The 18612-nt window shown below is 34.2% G+C and overlaps 2 protein-coding genes across 3 annotated transcripts; one reads left to right on the top strand and one right to left on the bottom strand.

Moving 5' to 3' along the window:
* Positions 1 to 522: 522 nt before the first annotated feature.
* Positions 523 to 8101, bottom strand: LOC104887873 (uncharacterized). 2 transcript variants are annotated; one of them, XM_010672637.4, is made up of 8 exons: positions 7764 to 8098; positions 5938 to 6350; positions 5763 to 5835; positions 5594 to 5674; positions 5442 to 5505; positions 4127 to 4214; positions 3738 to 3822; positions 523 to 1033 (listed from the first exon to the last, which is right to left on the bottom strand). In XM_010672637.4, exons 1-8 carry the CDS (start codon positions 7857 to 7859, stop codon positions 995 to 997), a joined length of 939 nt encoding a protein of 312 aa, XP_010670939.1. In that variant the 5' UTR covers positions 7860 to 8098; the 3' UTR covers positions 523 to 994. The 2 variants fall into 2 exon arrangements, with proteins under 2 accessions (XP_010670939.1, XP_057249434.1); XM_057393451.1 differs by lacking the exon at positions 523 to 1033 and adding an exon at positions 1653 to 2460 and having other exon boundaries at positions 7764 to 8101.
* Positions 8102 to 14967: 6866 nt separating this feature from the next.
* LOC104887872 (plasmodesmata-located protein 2) lies at positions 14968 to 18263 on the top strand. The gene is made up of 3 exons (XM_010672636.4): positions 14968 to 16116; positions 17682 to 17789; positions 17933 to 18263. The coding sequence occupies exons 1-3, from the start codon at positions 15357 to 15359 to the stop codon at positions 17938 to 17940; spliced, it is 876 nt and encodes a 291-aa protein (XP_010670938.1). The 5' UTR covers positions 14968 to 15356; the 3' UTR covers positions 17941 to 18263.
* Positions 18264 to 18612: the final 349 nt, after the last annotated feature.

The following is an 18612-nucleotide window of genomic DNA, read 5'->3' as shown; positions in this document are numbered from 1 at the left end:
ATTCTTTGTTTTTGTTTTATGCTTTGTCTGGAGTACTTTGCCCCTCAATTGGTAGATGGTATAGTAGTGTCTACCATTAGAACGGTAGACATGGGTCAAAACAAAACCCAAAAAACATAAAACTTGTGAAACTAATGTACATCAGTTGTTCTCCGATGAACATGTGAAACTAATGTACATCAACTGTTCTCCAATGAACATTGATCTCGATGTTCATTAGGTTGAGTGGTTGTTCATCAGATATTTTCTCTTATATTTATTTTTTTTCTCGTTATTCGTTGTTGATTCAGATGTTCATTGAGTCTTGTGTATTAAGTTTTTGTTCTACTTTCATCTTCATGTTGCTTAATTTGTTCATTGAGGATGTTTCGCTCATTGTATTGTAATGCACAACGACGCCGTATAGAATGGTGCACGACATTTAGATGGTAAACTCGTCTCTACCATCTAATTTAGCTATAGGTAAATGATGCACATAGACAAGATCAAAGCATTTGTTGTGTTCATCAATAGTTATTCCCATCTACAATCATTCAGAAAATATATATTGAGGTGTAGTACTTTGATTGAATCATAGTGAGTTACATACCTTAATTCTGCAACAAATCATTTTTTCTTTTAGAGGTACATCATATTACTTCTACCCTAATAACTATATAGAGGGTGTCAGCTATCTCTTAGGAAGTGCGACACGACCTGGAATAGAATCGCGTCTATGCTATTGTCTTTTGTGGCTCGCTATACAATTAAACCACCAGAAGAAAGAAAAAGACTTCCATTGCCTCTAAAGCAAGAAGACCTGGCTCAACGAACAAGGTTCTTCAAACAACCTGGGTATATTAAAACTAACAGAAGTACACTGTTGTACATTATATACACCCAAACCGACAAATACAAACACATAATTTTAACCTATGAATAATAACCAATAAACCACAATAAATATCCTCCACAACAAATACTGAGCTGAAGTTGATGTACGCTGCACCATCGTTCAAGTAAGGTATCGAGATGAATGGGTGAAACCCCACAGCTGCAGACAAGATGGAAAGAAGAGATTCAGCAAATTATTAAAGCACTATTCTTTGAAGTGAATCAGGAGGTATATGTAGCATTCACCAAGTCCTTACTGAAAAATGCTGCTACAATTCCACCCTATTGAAGATACAGTTACCATCTCCGTTTAACTATACATGCAACAAGTTCCTTTAAGTATTTATTTGTAACTCGTTTCTACGGAAAGACACTTGTGCCCTCACTTACCCACCATATCTACCTTCATGTAGTCTACTTTATTCTTAATCACATGGGCAACAAAGACTACTTGCACACACTCTCTCTCTCCCCTCTTCCTTGGTTCAAGTGCCACTTATTGCGAAACAAAGGTAGTACAGGAGTAGGAAAAAAAAAGGATGACTACTGCAAGTTTCTTGATTAAGTCTGTGAATCATCCTTGTTTTAATATTTCAGAAAAGGAACATCAGCATTGCACGCCCGTGATTGAAGAAACTAACAAACCAACTTAGCACAGCAGAGATCCCACCAGGGAAGCATGATATGCACAGCCGCAAAACAAAGGAACCCATGACAGCATAAGAGAGTAAAATGAGTGTTACCTAATTCGCTATCTGATTCGCCTTTTAAATTCGCAATTCACCCCCAATGGGCCAAAGATAAACCAAAACCGATCATAATTCGTCTGTCTCAATTCGCAATTTGGAGGGAAATTAGCGAATCAGGTAACACCTGTGAGACTCTGTCATGACTGATTGAAGAAACTAACAAACCAACTTAGCACAGCACAGATCCCACCAGGGAAGCATGATATGCACAGCCGCAAAACAAAGGAACCCATGACAGCATAAGAGAGTAAAATGAGTGTTACCTAATTCGCTATCTGATTCGCCTTTTAAATTTGCAATTCACCCCCAATGGGCCAAAGATAAACCAAAACCGATCATAATTCGTCTGTCTCAATTCGCAATTTGGAGGGAAATTAGCGAATCAGGTAACACCTGTGAGGCTCTCTCATGACAGGGCCATAGGAATTCAGGAAGCCCACAAGTATGCAATTCTAATGTGCAACAAGGCAATAGGCAGACCAATAATGCCAAATAAAATTCTAATCCATCACAGGATCTCCAATCATGTATTTTCAACCACAAAATACAAGCTCTTACTCTTAATTTCAATCATAATTTTTCCCTCCAATATATGCTATCTCAGTTTAAAAGGATTGATCTTTACAAAACATTCCACAGTAAAAGGGAAAAAAATTGAAGGCTAGTCTATTTTCCTAGGACGCCCTTTCGTGGTAATTTTTAGTTTGTTACAACAGCTGTGATCCATGTTATTATATCTTGGCACATCAACCCTCTGTGACCACATTGTACAGGTTTTTGAGCTTATTGCAAACATTGCCAGGACCGCATCCGAGGTTCAAAATAAACATGCTGTGAACTGTAAAAACTTTTTCGTGGTTAGATTTGACCATAACAAGTCTAGATTTGAAGCTTTCATGGCTAAATTCAACTATCAATAAGCCACAAGTAGTGCTGTTAAAGATGACGCTTACCTTTTCTCTGTCCTGCAGATTCTCTCACATAATTCCATTTTTGTTATTGTTGGCATGTTGGTTGTGGCAGTGAAGGATTGCATTACAGGGTAAGGAGGAGGGTGGTTGATTCATTTTTCTGGGTTATTCAGTGGCGAGCACATCATTTTTGGGTGTCCTAGTAAATAGTTGTGGCGCCGGTTGTTCAGAATGGTATAGGGATTGCCAGTGACGTGCTCAAGTTTCTTTGGCACTAAATGGTGGTTATAGGTTGAGATGGCGGTGGCGGCTAGGTGTTGAGTAGGTGGTGGCAGTGGTGCTAACATTACCACTAGTCATGCTGGTCACTATGGCTGGTGATGTAATCAGTGAAGGTTGGTATCTGCATTGGTGTAGCCATGTAGGTGGGTGGTGGCAATAGTTGCGAGAGTGTGACTTAGTATTATGTTCAGTGCTCTCATTCGTATTCAAAGCTATACCTTGATCATTAAACTGTATCTAGTAAATTGCTGCTTCGGCACCCTTATTAATTATAATGTTCGACTCTGCTGCTTCCCTCAAACTCCCATCAGCAATAAAGAAACCTTGATATCGAATCTCGCTGTCCTAACTTCAGATATCTCAGCTTCTTGCATGAATTACCAAAGAATATAATCTCCCCCATCTTTCAGATCCAACAAAAGTACCTATTTGGCTCAATAGACACATTGACACACGCTATCCTACCTAGTTTAAACCAAACGCTGCTGACAGAACTTTAATACCTAACTTCTTCAGCTTGAAGAACCTTTATTCCTGTTCCCCATAGGTAGCCAATTAACGAACTAGAGTCACTAACAATATATATAAGCTTGATGTCCACCTAAGATTCTACTAGCTCTTAGTAACTTTAAAATAAATCTCAAAGTGAGGATTCAAATTTTCTATGGCAGACCAATGACAAAAAAATTAAGGATTTTCGTAAGCGGAAGTTCACACTGATAGTTCTGCACGGAATAATATTTTACGAACTTCACAAATATTGTCATCTTCATGGTCAACTGGGATATAACTTTATCATGGTGGATCCCGCTCGGAGTTGGTTGGTTGGTTAGGTTTCACAATCAGTTACCCGAAAATGAGACTTCAAAAAGTAAATTACAGCATTTGTTGACAATTGATGCCTAAGATATAAGAGAAGTACCTCAACATTTTTCAATTCAAATCCTGAATCATGAGCCAAGCATGTGTTCCCAAAAGTCTGGCAAGGCCCACTGCTTCCAGCCAACCTGATAAACAAAAATATTTGAGTAAAAGCCTTTAGAAAAAATTCCTTCATTTTTTTTCCTATTACAACATAGGGGTTTGGCACACTTCTTGAGGAAATGGAATAAATGGGTTGTTTGGTCTTGTATGCTCATGTAGTCATGTGAGCATGCTAAAGAAGAGAGAAATGCCTTTTAGGATGCTTTTTGATACCAAATAGGGAAATGTTGCAATTGATATGAAACGTCTCAAAAAGGTATATATTGCAATTGAAAAAGAATAAAGGAAGTTTGGTTCAAAAAAAAAAATGGAAGAAAAGGAACTTACAAATCTTCATCCAAGGACAATGCAAAGTTGCCTCCCCCACCAAATGCTAGTAAGTCGTTCAGGCACAGATAGAAGTATCGGTTGGCACCTGTATGTCATGCAAGACATTTTCATAAGCATTCACAATCGGCAACTTTTCACAATAACAAGCCAATTTGAGGTCTTGGCAAGCATAAGCAGCAGACAAGTGATTATAGCATTTACAGATTGACATAGTGTGGTTTCAAGACGTAAGACAAAGCCTCAACCATCCACAGTTCTCAACTCGACATCAAGGATGAGGACGAGAGAAGACCTTAAGGATTTTAGTTAGAGAGGTGAGTACCAGGAGGATCAGATTCAAAAGATGCACTGCCAATATATCATACATGTAGGTACCAGGGATTCCAATATTAATAACAAGGGACAAGCAACTTCACCAGCAACTAGCAGCCTCCATAGTATAGAATCTCACTAAATTTTTTTCTTTGCTAGCTTAGAGAATGAACACGGTAGAACTGGATGCAAGAATGTGCACATCTAAATGAGATGTCATAACTCGATAAAGCATAAATCATACTAGAAAGAAAAACAAAATGAGCACAACTGACAATTCTAAGAAACCCATAACCATTAAAGGGCAACTCATTTTCATCTTCTTTAAATAATATTTCCTCTCAATGGATGCATTCTTGTATCTCTACAACTCTTCCTTCCTTACTTAATCCTATTCGCTTTAGCCATCTCTTCATGACCATTCTCGAGACGGTGATGGGTGTGGATAGATGATGTTAGAAAAGGTGGAACTTGTGAATGAGCATGAACTATAAAAACCAATTTGGGTCTATACAGGTCCATAAGCTTCCAGTATGCTCTACAAACTTGAGAGAATTCAGACAAAACACAAACTATGTGTGTCCAGTGCTATAACTGGACGAGGAGACAATAAGAATAGTTATCTAAAACAGAACAATGGTCCAGTAAGAAGACAAGAAATACAAAAAAGCTCTCCTACAATTCCAACACTGAAAACATCCTTAAGAAGGAGGCTTAATCAATAAATCCAACCACAATCCTAAATATTCAGATATGATTTTAAAGTGAAAGGCAGACAGTTAACGAAACTGTCCTTGTTCGTATTACAAAGTACATAAACTGCATTGATCTTCTTGTATGAACACGAGAAGGGAAGGGCAGACTACATTGAACCATCTTGGAACCTCCCCCAGTGACATTCTTACAAGGTTGTTTCTGTCCTTTGAAAACACATTCTAGCAAGCAGATCAGAATATCGCACAGCTTACACAAGTCACAAAGTCAAAGGATAGATCTTTACCTGTTGCTCTAAACAGCCTTGGTGCACCAAATTTAGTCGTAAAAACAAAAGAATGGTTTGTTCCCTGTTGCATATATCATTAAGTTCAACATAAGCAAAGTCTAGCATATAGCATGGTAAAAAAAAAAATAGTAGTGATGAAATCAACTCACTTGGTATTTCCGCTTTGGACAAGGTTTAAGAGGACAATCAAGGAGCCCACCAAATACAGCACCCTTTCTATCTCCGACAATCTGGAAGATTAACAACATTTTACATCAGTCACTGAATAACAATTTGGTATAATGTACCTCCAAGAAAGCTACTTATGTCAGCCCTTACCAATAAGGCAGGACCAGAAATATCAGCACTTCTCCGTATCAGAGTGCGAAGTGAAATACCATGTTTTAAAGTACTGCCCTTCAGTTGAAAGAGACAAGATGAAACTACGATGAAGTTAGGAAACCATTCACAATTGGTGAAAAGCATTATGGAAAATAATAGAAAAGGCAGTTACCTATAAAGCAATACCCATTGACAACCTTTCACGATATTAGGAAGGGAAGCCTGAAGAAACTCATATAATTCCACATTAATTAATGAAGAATCATCAGTCAAATTAGGCATAAGCTTCCAAGGGCTCTGAGGCTCAAATGCATCCTCAAACATCTCTGGTTCACAAGTACTGCTGGCAGAAACAGGGCTCTCGTGCTCATTATATATAGTTGGTTCTCTACATTCATCCCTTGGAATCCCTTCTGCCTGCAAGTCCGTGTTTTGACTTTGCCAAGAACAATTGCTATTTCTCCATCTGGTGGGAGAAGATTGCACTGCTTTAAAATCAGCCTGCGACTTTTTAATGGGAAAGGAAGGGTGGATAAAGGTGAATAAGGACGACAAAGATTTTGCTCCCTTTGAGTATGAATCGACCTGCAAAATGAAAAATTTAAAAGAACACAGATGGAAGAGATGAATAAGTAGATAGTAAAAGTACACACAACTACGCACTGACACTTCAACTGCTAAGATAGAGATAGAGATCGGAAATTGTTCTTTTTAAAATTGAAGGAACAAATGTCCAAGTGTTCATCCTAAAGACCTTGACAAATCTTTTTTTCATTTATGCACTAAAGCAAAAGAAAGAATAAACAACGGAAGGAATTGTCGCTACTTGCTATGAAAACTTCCAGGCTAAGTGACACTGTCACATATTTCATTTTAAGGATAAACTTCTTCATCCTCTAAATAAGCATCATCAAAAGATGTTATCCAAGTGTAGTTATAGCATTTAATGTATTCAGTGTAATATCTTCCCCTACTCCCACATCTTATAGTTTCCCATTACAATATAAACAGAATGCTAAACCAACAGAGAAAATATTAACAGATCTTGGATAGAGCACGCAATCGACCAAGGTATTCATCAGAGGTCTGTGTCATATAAGAGCAGCCAAAAGCAGGAGGCTCCTGCCAGATTGAAATCCCTTCAAACCATCGTAGATATAAACAGAATGCTAAACCAACAGAGAAAATATTAACAGATCTTGGATAGAGCACGCAATCGACCAAGGTATTCATCAGAGGTCTGTGTCATATAAGAGCAGCCCAAAGCAGGAGGCTCCTGCCAGATTGAAATCCCTTCAAACCATCGTAGATATAGATTATAGCACCTCAATCCATTCCACCAGAAAAGAGTCATTAAAATCAGTCCAATATATGATAAACTAGATCTAACAACTCGATAAGTTCCTCCCAAGTCCTCGTTTCTCGTTCAAGTGTCTTTTCATTCAACTGATAGCAGAAACCATATCCTTACCCATCGAATCAGAAGGCTCATATAGCATTCCTCCACCATTACTCCATATTGGTGGCAAACTCATAAAAGGTTCTGATTTTACACAAGAGTCGCGATACTTATCCATAATAAAACTGATAGTGTATCTTAGCAAATTCGAACTTTCACAATCATCATGAACTTCATTAATGCGCACCATCAACTACTTCGAACTACAATGACAATCGCAAATTACAAAACTAAAAATAGAAGGCTGTATAATATTACAAAATATCAAGCATTCTCAAACAGTTAACAAATAAACAAATACTTCTAGCAAAAAAAAAATCACAACATGATATGATCGCATAAATTTCAACTTCAATTAATCGAATCTCTATCACATTGAAGCAAAATTAACACAGTCAACTAAAACATAAAAAAAAAACATAAATTCATCATAATCATACAGAATCTAGCAACAGGAAGCATACAGTACAGATCTCATCTAAAAACAAAAGCGATCATTGAAGATCAAAATTATGCAAAAAACAATCGAAATTAAGAACCTGAGGAGATTCCTGAAGTTGAGCGGGAGTTGGAGAAGGAGAATCAGCCAAAAATCGAGATAATTTCTCAGTAACTTTCTCCTTGAATGCGTACATTGTTGATTGAATATATGAAAGGTTTGATGATCTTAGAAGAAAAATTGGGCGTTTTGCTCAGAATGCGATCATCAAACCTTAACCCTAGAATTCGAAATTCGACGGAGAAAGAAAGAGAAAAGAGGGAAAAAGGTGGAGGAAAGTATAAATAGAAGACGTAAGAGAAGGACGGAACACCGTAGAAAGAAGAAAGCTTTGCTGTGACAATTTAGTCGGTGGTGGGACTGTGTTGTGGCGGGGTTGAAAGACAGTGCTATTTTTCCAAATTCGCTTATACTAAAACTAGTTTTTATATATAAGCGATGCGTGCGAAAATGCTTAGAAAATTAATTTTTTTCGAGAATGTAGAAAATTAAATTAATTGTTAATTCTATCTAATAAATTAGGAATATTTAAATTGTTAATAGTTTTTTTATAATGCCTTTTTTTTATTTTTTAAATTAATTAGGTAGTTTTCTTTTTTATTTTAAAATTTTTTATTTTTTAATTAAAGTAAGTAATTAGAATAGAGATGTAATGAGGGTAAAATGGAATTTCTAATATTTTAGTGTCTTACCCCTCTTCCCATATAGAATAGAGATAATCCTAATTGGGCTTACTAATATAAATACTACTACCACCCGGCACATAACTCAGCTGGTAAGTGGTATGGTAATTGCCTAATTGGTAGGTTTGCAGAATATGCCCTACATTCTAGGTTCGATCCTTATGATTGAGTTACTATGAATTACAGTCATATTCTCCTATCCCAACTAAGGCACATACCGCGACTTACCTCCTCCGTGTTATCCTAGTGGTAGGGTGGCGGGACCTTAGGGTTGGGGTTCAACCTTTTGCATAATATAAATACTACTATAATGTAGTATTAGTTATAAACTTCTCATCTTCATTTTAGTTTCGTTTAAGGGGGTGAAAATAAGCTAGTCAACCTTATCATGAGAAAGAAGTCTATCGAGTCAGTGAAAAATTAAAGTTAATGGGAAAAATAAGAATTGGTGAATGTGATGATGGTTTGGAATTAAAAAGATTGTCAGTAACTTGATTTGCTTCTCTCTGAACATGGGTGAAACTGATGATTTGATGAAACAATATTGTGAGTACTTTCCATGATAACTTGAATAGACCATGTAAAAGCATAAGTCATTGAGAATTTTTTTTTAATTACTAGGTAGGTTATCGAGTTGGGTTAAATTATTCAAACAATTTTCGGGATTATTTTCGATTCAAGTTACTTTATGATTGGAGTCAATAAACGCTTGTTTATGACCCAGAGCTTTCAGGTTTGGGTCAAGCCAATGAGTTACGAGTAATTAAGATGACCTTTAATTTATATATAACTAGTTATAAGACCCGGGCTATGCCCCGGATAAGAAACAAAATCATTTATTAATATAATACTTTATGATAATAACACTAAATACAACCTAGCTTGGTGGTTAAAACTTTAGTATATGTACTTGAGGTCTTGGGATCAAACCCTATACTATGCAATTTCTTAATTTTTTTATTGTACATGGATTACATAAACTAAAACTCCCTAGGGAGAACGCCACGTGGAATAGTTTCTTGTTTTCGCATGCCTTTTAATATATTTGTATAGATATAGGAATAGGATCTGGTAAAAACACAAATTGAAGTGAAAACTGAAAACAGAATATCTGGACCATCAAATAATATTACTCAGATGATCTAAGGGCTGGAATTCTTTCTCCGTTACCTCATAAAATCCAAAATAACCCCCATTCTCTCTCGCTCATCTTTTTCCCTAAAAAAAAGCACCCAAATTCATAATCCTCTAACAACGGTGGTCCTCAAAAACCTAAATAGATAACAACCTGTTTACATGGAGAAACTCATCGAACAAACAGAATGTTGTGAAGAAATGTGAAATACATGGACAAACTCGTCGTCACAACTCACTCTTCCAGCGCCGACTCTCTGATCGAAGAGCGCCACCTGCTCTCCGTCGCATAGAAGAATGTTGTCGGCTCAATTCACACTGCTTGGCGTATATTGCCTTCGATTGAGCCTAAGATTGACGCAAGAACGACGAGCATATCGGTTTTGTTAGAGATTACTATGGAGAAACTCATCGAACAAGCAGAATGATGTGAAGAAATGTGAAATACATGGACAAACTCGGCGTCATAACTCACTCTTCCGGCTCCAACTCTCTGATCGAAGAGCGCCACCTTCTCTCCATCGCATAGAAGATTGTTGTCAGCTCAATTCACACTACTTGGTGTATATTTACTTCGATTGAACCTAAGATTGACGCAAGAACGACGAGCATATCGGTTTTGTTAGAGACTACTATGGAAATTTGGATCTGAAATCTCTGATATTGCGATTGTATTTTGAACCTTCTGATCTTGATTTCAATCTTACCACTATTGTTGTCTACTACTGCTAGTGAATATAAGATTGGAATCAAGAGGGTGGTAACAGTTACCCTTGAAATATATAAAAGTTACTCTTGAAATATATATAATTAAAGTTACCCTGAAAATATATAAAGTTACCCTAAAAAGTATTAAAAGGTACCTTTTTTCCAGTTTTCATAACTGGTAAAAGTTATCCTTAAAATATATATAAGTTATCCTAAAAGTCTTAAAAGTTACCATTGTTTTCAATTTTCATATTAAGAGTTGTTTTCAGCAGATCTCACCCATGTGTGTATATATATATATGAGAAATTTCCTCAAGTACCCTTGAGGTTTGACGTAATTTTTAAATTACCCCTCACATTTGGAAAATTTCTCAGATACCCTCGAACTTTGACTTTGTGTTCAAAATACCCTTACTGTTAACAAAACCCTAACGTCATTAGGGTTTCTTTCTCTTTTTTCTCTTCATCTTCATCTTCTTCATCTCTTCTCCTTATAGTTTACTCGTTGTCCGAATTTTATGCTCAAAAATCGGGCTGGGCCGTCTCAAATCCTGCCAAAAAATGAACGGACTGATCTTGATCACCTCTAATCCAAACCATAGTAACTGAGATTTAAACATATGAGAGGGTTCATACTAATAAAACCAAATATATATTCTTTTTGCACATGGGACTTGTGAGTTGTGACTCTTCCGTCTTCACTCCCCAACATGAGCAAAAAGGCAAAACTCTTGGCAAAATACTCAATCAAACCTTCGGTTAGACATTATCTTCATAAATACTTTGCATTAATCCCCTTTTCTGACCTCTAGTTTGGCCTTAGCCTCAAGATCAATTGTCCTCAAAAGTCCACCATGTTTTTTTTTTCTTCATTTGCTCTTTTTCCCATTGATCATTAATTAATGCTACATTGCTACTACTACTATTTTAAGGTCTTCCTAAGAGGGGGAAATAAAAAGTACTGTTTCTATCTTCTTTGTAGACCAAGGGGGTAAAAACTTACCTTGAACACTGTATGTTAAGATTTTCAACCATTCCTAGTACTGATTGAATGACTGAAAATTTGTGAGTTAGGATTTGAGAACATTCATTTCCTTGAAAAGTTTGAACAAAAGAACACCATATTTAGTTATAATTCACCCAATAATACATTAATGAAATATTGATATTTCTATCATGGTCATAATAAAGATAACGATGAAAATTTAATGGATTAGAATTTCAAAAATTATTAAAAGAGACGATCTAATTTTTAATATAAAAAGTAAACTTAATAACTAAATGGATTAAACTAGTCACCGAAAGAAATTAACCTAATCAGCGATCTCTTACAAAACAAACTCTTAAAATTATCCTGGACTCATATTAAATAATCAAGAATCATTTATCTACTTTATTTATGATCATGATATATTTTTAAACAAAGTATTGTTAGTATTCATCAAGCTTGATATTCAAACCCTATTAAAAGTGCACTGTACTTTGGGTCAAAACTTTCTGTTTTAACAAACTTTTCTTCCCAACTCACAAAAATAAGATTCTTTGTCTTGTTTCACCCCCACAACTTCCTCACTCTAAGAATATTTCTTTTACCAACATATATATATATTTTATATTCACTATTTTAATATAGCTACCTAGTTAGTATGTTTGTGCTCTCTCTTTCCAAAAATACGACCATCGTCCATCTACTACTATTTTAATCTCCAATGCAAGTAGCCTAGTTTTTCTTAATCAAATCAGCTTTTGTTCTTAACCTCATCAAATCGTAATAAACTACTAGACTTTAACTGAAAAGAAGCAAATCCTTGCTTCAATAAACATCTATATTAATATGACTAGTACTAGTAAGCTGTCTTAGTCTAGATGCATGTGTAATGTTGAGAAAGGAATATATTTTTACTTCACACACTAGACTAATCTCTTCAAGACAAGAAGATTCACGGTTTTTATTAGTTTTTAAATAAGAAGATTTACGACGTGTTCTCTTTACCTTAAAAAAAGAGTTAAGGTCTAGTAAATTTTAATCAGTTAAGCTTCGAAATATGTGATTATATAAGTTTGATTTTTTTTAAGGTGATATATTTTTCCCTTGCACAAGTAGGGGAAAATCCGAAATTCCATCTTGTAAGAGGCAAGAATCGAACCATTATCACCATTCACAAGGAATGACAGGATGACCTTCAACCAATTAGATCAGCCTTGATTTTTATTAAATAAATTTGAATAAGTTACAATTCTTTCACATGAGTTTCAATCAGTTCATAACAAGATCAATTCAATTTAAATAAATTCTAATGATTTATTTAATTAATACTATAAAACAATCGGATCAAGTCATCAAGATACGAGTTGCTAGCAAAGTTTACACTGTCATCTTTATACCTTCTATTACAGTCAGGGGGTAGGCTCATTGCTTTTTAGGAACAAAAGAAGACATAAAATAGTGGGTAGCCCATTTCAATCTTGTATCATAAAAAAGGGTCCTTATAATATGGTTTATAAATTAGGAATAATTGTTTATAATAATGTAATTTTTTGGCCTTTCGCAAATAATAATGTGATTTTTTTATTATTTATGAATAATGCAATATTTATACCTACTTTTCTTTGAGTAGGATAATTATTTTATTACTTTAAAAAAATTGGTAATTTATTTTCTTTTATAGGTTCTAAACAACCTTGATGTGCAACCTTTTCACCAATTGTCACCGTCAAGTGTTCACGTTTACCTCTTTTATAGGTTTTATTCGGCTTTATCTTACTCAAATAAAATGGTGTATAAAGATTGCATTATACAATAACAATCAAAATGTTGCATTATTATTTGGGTGTTATCAAAAAGTTGCCTTGTTAGAAACAAATATTCCTAAAAATTATGAGTTAAGTTCATGTGAAGGTGTTGAATCCCAAAAAAGAGCGAAAGTATTGACATATCTAAAAATCATCGAGCTTTTAAAGATAAGGTCAAAATGTGATGTATAAATGGTATAAAATTCAAAATATTGTAATAATTAAACATTGAATGAAGTATGTTAAACATATTTTATAGGTCAAGATGCTATTGAATTTAAGTTGGCAAGTGTGAAATTAAATTTGCTGCAATATTTGAAAATCAAATGAAATATATTTGTTTTCTATGTTTTATTGAAGAAGCAATCAAAGAAAAAATTAATACCTTGTGTATAAATTATTATAAATTGTCAAGATAAAATCTAAAAAAAAAAGTATACTAGCTTCATAGAAGTCAAATTGTAGCCATTTAAAAGAACCAATAAGCACTAATTAACTAACTCTTTTTGGGTGAGAAAAAACATTGACGATTTGGGAAAGTAAGGAGGATTCCAACTTATCAAGGTCCAATGGTGAGAATTGATCTCAATTTCTCTTAAAATCGAAAAAAGATACTCTAATCACTAAACTATACTTTACTCTCATTAATACTCCCTCTATTTTTTTTATCGTTCTCACTTAAAATCTTGATACTATTCATACTTAGAGAGAATCTTCTCAATTTTTTTTAATTTATAAGAAAAAATATAATCACGTGGGTCTTGTTTGATTCATCTCAATTAGTACATTATTAATATTCAATCGTTATAATTTTTACTAATATTTAATGAAAGATATTTAAGTTAAAAGATGTGCATTGGAAGATGTGCAAAGGAAAGTGAGAAAAGATAAAAAAAATCATAGAGGGAGTACTATTTAGCTATTACCATGTCAAAAAAATAAACTAAGCTTGTTCGATGTAGTTAGTGTATGAATCCCCTTCCTTTCTCCCCTACTCCTAAGGGGATTGTTAAACATTGCCAAAATTACTTAAAATCGCTTCGGTCCTACAAAACATTTCCAACTTTACCCTTCTTTTTTTTTTTCTTTTCCACAACCACCACCTCCATCCCCACAACCACCATTGAAACCATCACCGAGACCGCGCACACCACCAACTAAATCACGCACAACCACCAATTAAACTATTTTTTTGGGATGACTATGTTAGCGCAGTGGTCACCCCAAAATATATTTTTTGGTTTATGTGGCTTGCTCGTGGTGGTTGTAGGGGCTGTGTTAGGGGCTGCTGGTTGGGGCGGAGGGCGTGGCTGTGAGGATGGAAGTGGTGATTTAGAAAAAGAAAAGAAAAATAAGGAAAAATTGCAAATATTTGTTAAAATCGAAGAGATTTTAAATAATTTTGGAACGATGTTAATATTTCAAACTCCCAAGTCTCAAGTGTTATGCCCATAAATACTAGGCCAAGACAGTGTAAAAAATTAAAACCGAGACAAGTTCTTTCTCCTTGCCGACTACTCCCTCCGTCCCAAAATAAAATTCCCATTTCCATTCTAGGTGTCCCAAAATATAGTTTCCATTTCTATATTTAGTTTCACATTTTTTTGTAATTTGTCTAGAAAAACCGTGTCCCATTATTTATTTACTTGAATTTTGTTTCATTCAACTAACATATTACAATTAATGCCCTTTCACCAATTATTTTCTATTCTCTCTCTTAAAATCATCTTTTTCCATACAATATTTATTTAAATAAACAATTTTTTTTACTATTTCTATTTGCATAAATTATCGTAAAAAAAGAAAATGGGAACTATATTTTGAGACGGGAGAGTATAAAAAATGTCAAAAAATAAAACAAACAGTATTATAGTCTAGGATTAGTCTATACTAGTGTACTACACTTGTTTTTTCTAAACACTGATATAGTGTTATGTACGACACTTTTTCTGCATAATGCACTGTTTTTAAGAGAGAAGGATACGCCGCTCCACCTCTATCCTTCTCATCTCAAAAGCTGGACAAAGTTAAACATTACCATCCCCAGAATCACAAAACCCAGAAAAACACCCACAAAACAGAGAAACAAAGAGACCAAATTTATATACTTCTACTTACTTCTTCATATGAGAAAACACAGCAAAAACTTCAGCTTTCAGCTTATTAATCAAGAATCTAACCTCATTTTCCAGCCAAATTTCCCAAACCCACTTCTCATTTTCCTTCTAAAACTTAAATAAATCCCACCATGCTTTAATTCTTCCCTTTTTTTCAAAAAAAGAACACCCAAAAAAGCAATAATTAAAATAAAAAAAATGGGTTGCTTTTCATACATTCTCCTTGTTATCATCTTCACCATTTTAGAACAAACCCAAAATTCCAATTGTACCCCTGATTACACAACTCTAGTATACAAAGGTTGTGCCAAACAACCCTTATCAGATCCATCAGGAATTTACTCTCAATCTCTCTCCTCCTTATTTTCTTCTCTCCTTCAACAATCATCAAGATCTAAATATTACAAAACAAATTCTGGTAATTCCCAAGCTTCAATTTCTGGGCTTTATCAATGTAGAGGTGATTTAAGTAATGCTGATTGTTACAACTGTGTTAGTAAATTACCCCAATTAAGTGACCAATTATGTGGTAAAGTTGCTGCTGCAAGAATTCAACTTTTAGGTTGTTACATGTTATATGAAGTTTCTGGGTTTACCCAAATTTCTGGTCTGCAAATGCTCTATAAAGAATGTAGCAGAACTAATGTAGCTGGTGCTGGGTTTGAGATGAAGAGGGATAGTGCATTAACAGTGATGGTTAATGGTGTTGCTAATGGAAATGGATTTTATACCACTAATTATGAAGCAGTTTATGTTTTGGCTCAATGTCAGGGTGATTTAAGTACTACTGATTGTTCACAGTGTGTTAAAACTGCTGTTCAGAAAGCTCAAGTTGAATGTGGGAGTTCATTATCTGGTCAAGTTTATCTGCACAAGTGTTTCATTAGTTATAATTATTATCCTAGTGGAGTTCCTACTAAATCTTCATCAGGTTATTCATCTGGTGGAATTTCTTCAGGTATTCAATCTGTTCTCCTCTTTTGGTAAATATTTTCGCTCGTTTTGAAATAAGTGAAACACTTCTCTTTTCTGTCGAGTTTTTTTCTTAGGAGGAGTATATGAAATGTTTTTTAGGAAATTTGGTAGGATTTGTTAGTAATTAGGTTTTGGGTATTTTTATGAATCATGAGACATTATTATGAATGTGAATGATAAGTGTGATAGAGTAAAAGAAACCATTATATGGATCTTCTTGAATTGTTTAGTGTTTTTGTTTGGGGTGGGCACTTCAAATCTAGCTCAAACAAAAGTAAAAAAGAAATCCTAGAAATTTTGGATATTTTTTGAATTAATAATTGATCTTTTAGTTTTTATTTATTACTTGTAGATTTGGCATTCAATTTGATGAATGTTGAGTTCTTTTAGCAATGCTTTTAGTGCAAGTTATCCTTTTATCTTTTCCATTCTCTTCCCCACTTTACATTTTAATGTGACATTCCTATGTGGTTCTATTAACTATGATTATAGCAACTTAGCAAGGAGAAGTATAAAAGTACTATCACTTTTTTTTTAAAAAAAATAATTGTTATATTTTCTTTAAATAGTTGTTTATTTTTAATTACTAAATTTTTCTTATTTGAGATATTTGGTCTACCAGAAAGTAATACTTTTATATTTATTTTTCTCTTTTTCTATCCAAAAGTACTACTTTCTTACTTTTTCTCATTATTTTACAATTTACACCAAATGGGTCAAAAAGTGCACCCTAAAAAACTTGAAAGTGACATTGCTTAAATTATTATACATACAATAATGTAGTTCAAATGGTGAGCTTTCCTATCTTTCCTAGCAAGGTGTAGTGTTCAATTCCTACCCCAAGCATTTGCTTGGGATTTAACTTTTAAGGGGGAGGGGGTTGAGGGGTGTTTGGCTTGTAATGAGCCTCTAGGTGGGGGTTCTGTGCGAGGGCAGCCCTAAGGAATTCTTATTACTATTTTTATTTTAAAATATATCTATTAAAACGAAGGGAGTATGCGAGGGAAAATAAAAAGGTGAAAAGAAAGTAAAAAGTGAGTTAAAATATTTTTTTTTGATCCATATGAGTCACAAAAACAGTACTAATTAAAAAAAAAGGGGGGATTCGAACATGTGACCTATAGTTTACAACAACATTGTCTTTTTTTTAGAGAGAAGCACAATCTCAATCTTAACCACTAAGCCACGACATCCTTGGTAGTGAGTTTAAAACGAAATGAAGGAAATACTACTTTATTACTTCATCTGTTCTAATATTAGTGAAACACTTCTCTTAAAAAAACTCCCACATAAGAAAAAGAAGTGTTTTACAATTGTTTTGATCAAAAAATGTCAATATACATCTTATTATGTGGAGACCAGTTAAATAAGTAAACCTTTTTATATGAAAATGACCCCCAAAGAATAATTCCTTTTATTAATGGGATTGAGACTTTTAAGCAGTGGGCATGTGTGGAATTAATTGGGGATATTCAATGATTTATTATGTTTTTGGAATAATTTGAAGTATACATATGTCATATGTGTGTATTTTTTTTTGGTGTATAGGGTCAAATACAGGGAAAACTGTTGCTGTAATTGTAGGAGTGACAGCTGGTGTGGGATTTTTAATTATTTTGGTACTATTTGTAAGAGGTTTGAAGAAGAAGGATGATGGTATGTTATAAACTCAAAAATTCATAGAAATATTCAATGTATTGGTTTTTTTTGTTTTGTTTTGTATTGTATAGTTTGGGAACATTTTCATGTTCTTGATTCTTATATTATACACCTGTATTTTTTTTTGTTATTATATGCAGATTTCTGAGGAAAACAGCTGGTTCAAGAAGAGTGTTTCTTGTTTTTAAGTAAAGGTGGGAGAAAGAATCAAATATTTGTGAATTTTTTGGTTTCTCAAAGGAGGAGGTATGAGAGAGGGAATTTTCTTGTTGTTTGGTAGATTTATTAAGTAGGGCGAAAATTGTAAAACCCCCTTGTTTCTTTTTTTGTAGTTTGGAAAACAACTGAATCATTCAGTATAAATTGTAAGAACAAAGGTTCATTCAAGAATACTGAATGCTTTTTGTCATTGTCTCTTAAGTTGCCTTCAGAAGAGAAAAAGTAAAAGTGATATATGGGATATTTTAGTAAGGTTCTTTGGCCCCCTCTTTCTCACATGCATTGCATTGGCATGTGAGTGGTTTGTTTTCTTTTGTGTCCAGTAAGATAAATCAACTTGTCTAACATGGGATAAGGATTTTTTTCGCCTCCTTTCGGAAATTTTATGGTTAGAAGAATTTTCTCTTAGCTGCTCTTGTATAGGGTCACTCGTTCAAAGGTTCAATAAGTTTCAATAATCCCCTTCTTATATTGAAATTTTTGCTTAAATAAAGATTTGAACCTTGATCTTTCATATGTGAGATACAGTGATAGTAAACCATTTCATTATATCGAAGAGACTTTAGTAACAACAAAGATAATATCCTTATTAGATATGATG

This window comes from Beta vulgaris, chromosome 3 (genome assembly GCF_026745355.1).
Source record: "Beta vulgaris subsp. vulgaris cultivar EL10 chromosome 3, EL10.2, whole genome shotgun sequence".
NCBI lineage: Eukaryota > Viridiplantae > Streptophyta > Magnoliopsida > Caryophyllales > Amaranthaceae > Beta > Beta vulgaris.
The sequence above is the reverse complement of the archived record's forward strand: the minus strand, read 5'-3'. Positions and strand labels throughout refer to the sequence as shown.

Coding starts and splice junctions, on each gene's coding strand:
- LOC104887872 (XM_010672636.4), top strand. CDS start 15,357: ATGGGTTGCTTTTCATACATTCTCCTTGTTATCATCTTCACCATTTTA. Junction 16,117..17,681: donor ATCTGGTGGAATTTCTTCAG/GTATTCAATCTG, acceptor TTTGGTGTATAG/GGTCAAATACAGGGAAAACT.
- LOC104887873 (XM_010672637.4), bottom strand. CDS start 7,859: ATGTACGCATTCAAGGAGAAAGTTACTGAGAAATTATCTCGATTTTTG. Junction 4,215..5,441: donor AAGGCTGTTTAGAGCAACAG/GTAAAGATCTAT, acceptor CATGACATACAG/GTGCCAACCGATACTTCTAT. Junction 1,034..3,737: donor TTGAATTGAAAAATGTTGAG/GTACTTCTCTTA, acceptor TCTTGTCTGCAG/CTGTGGGGTTTCACCCATTC.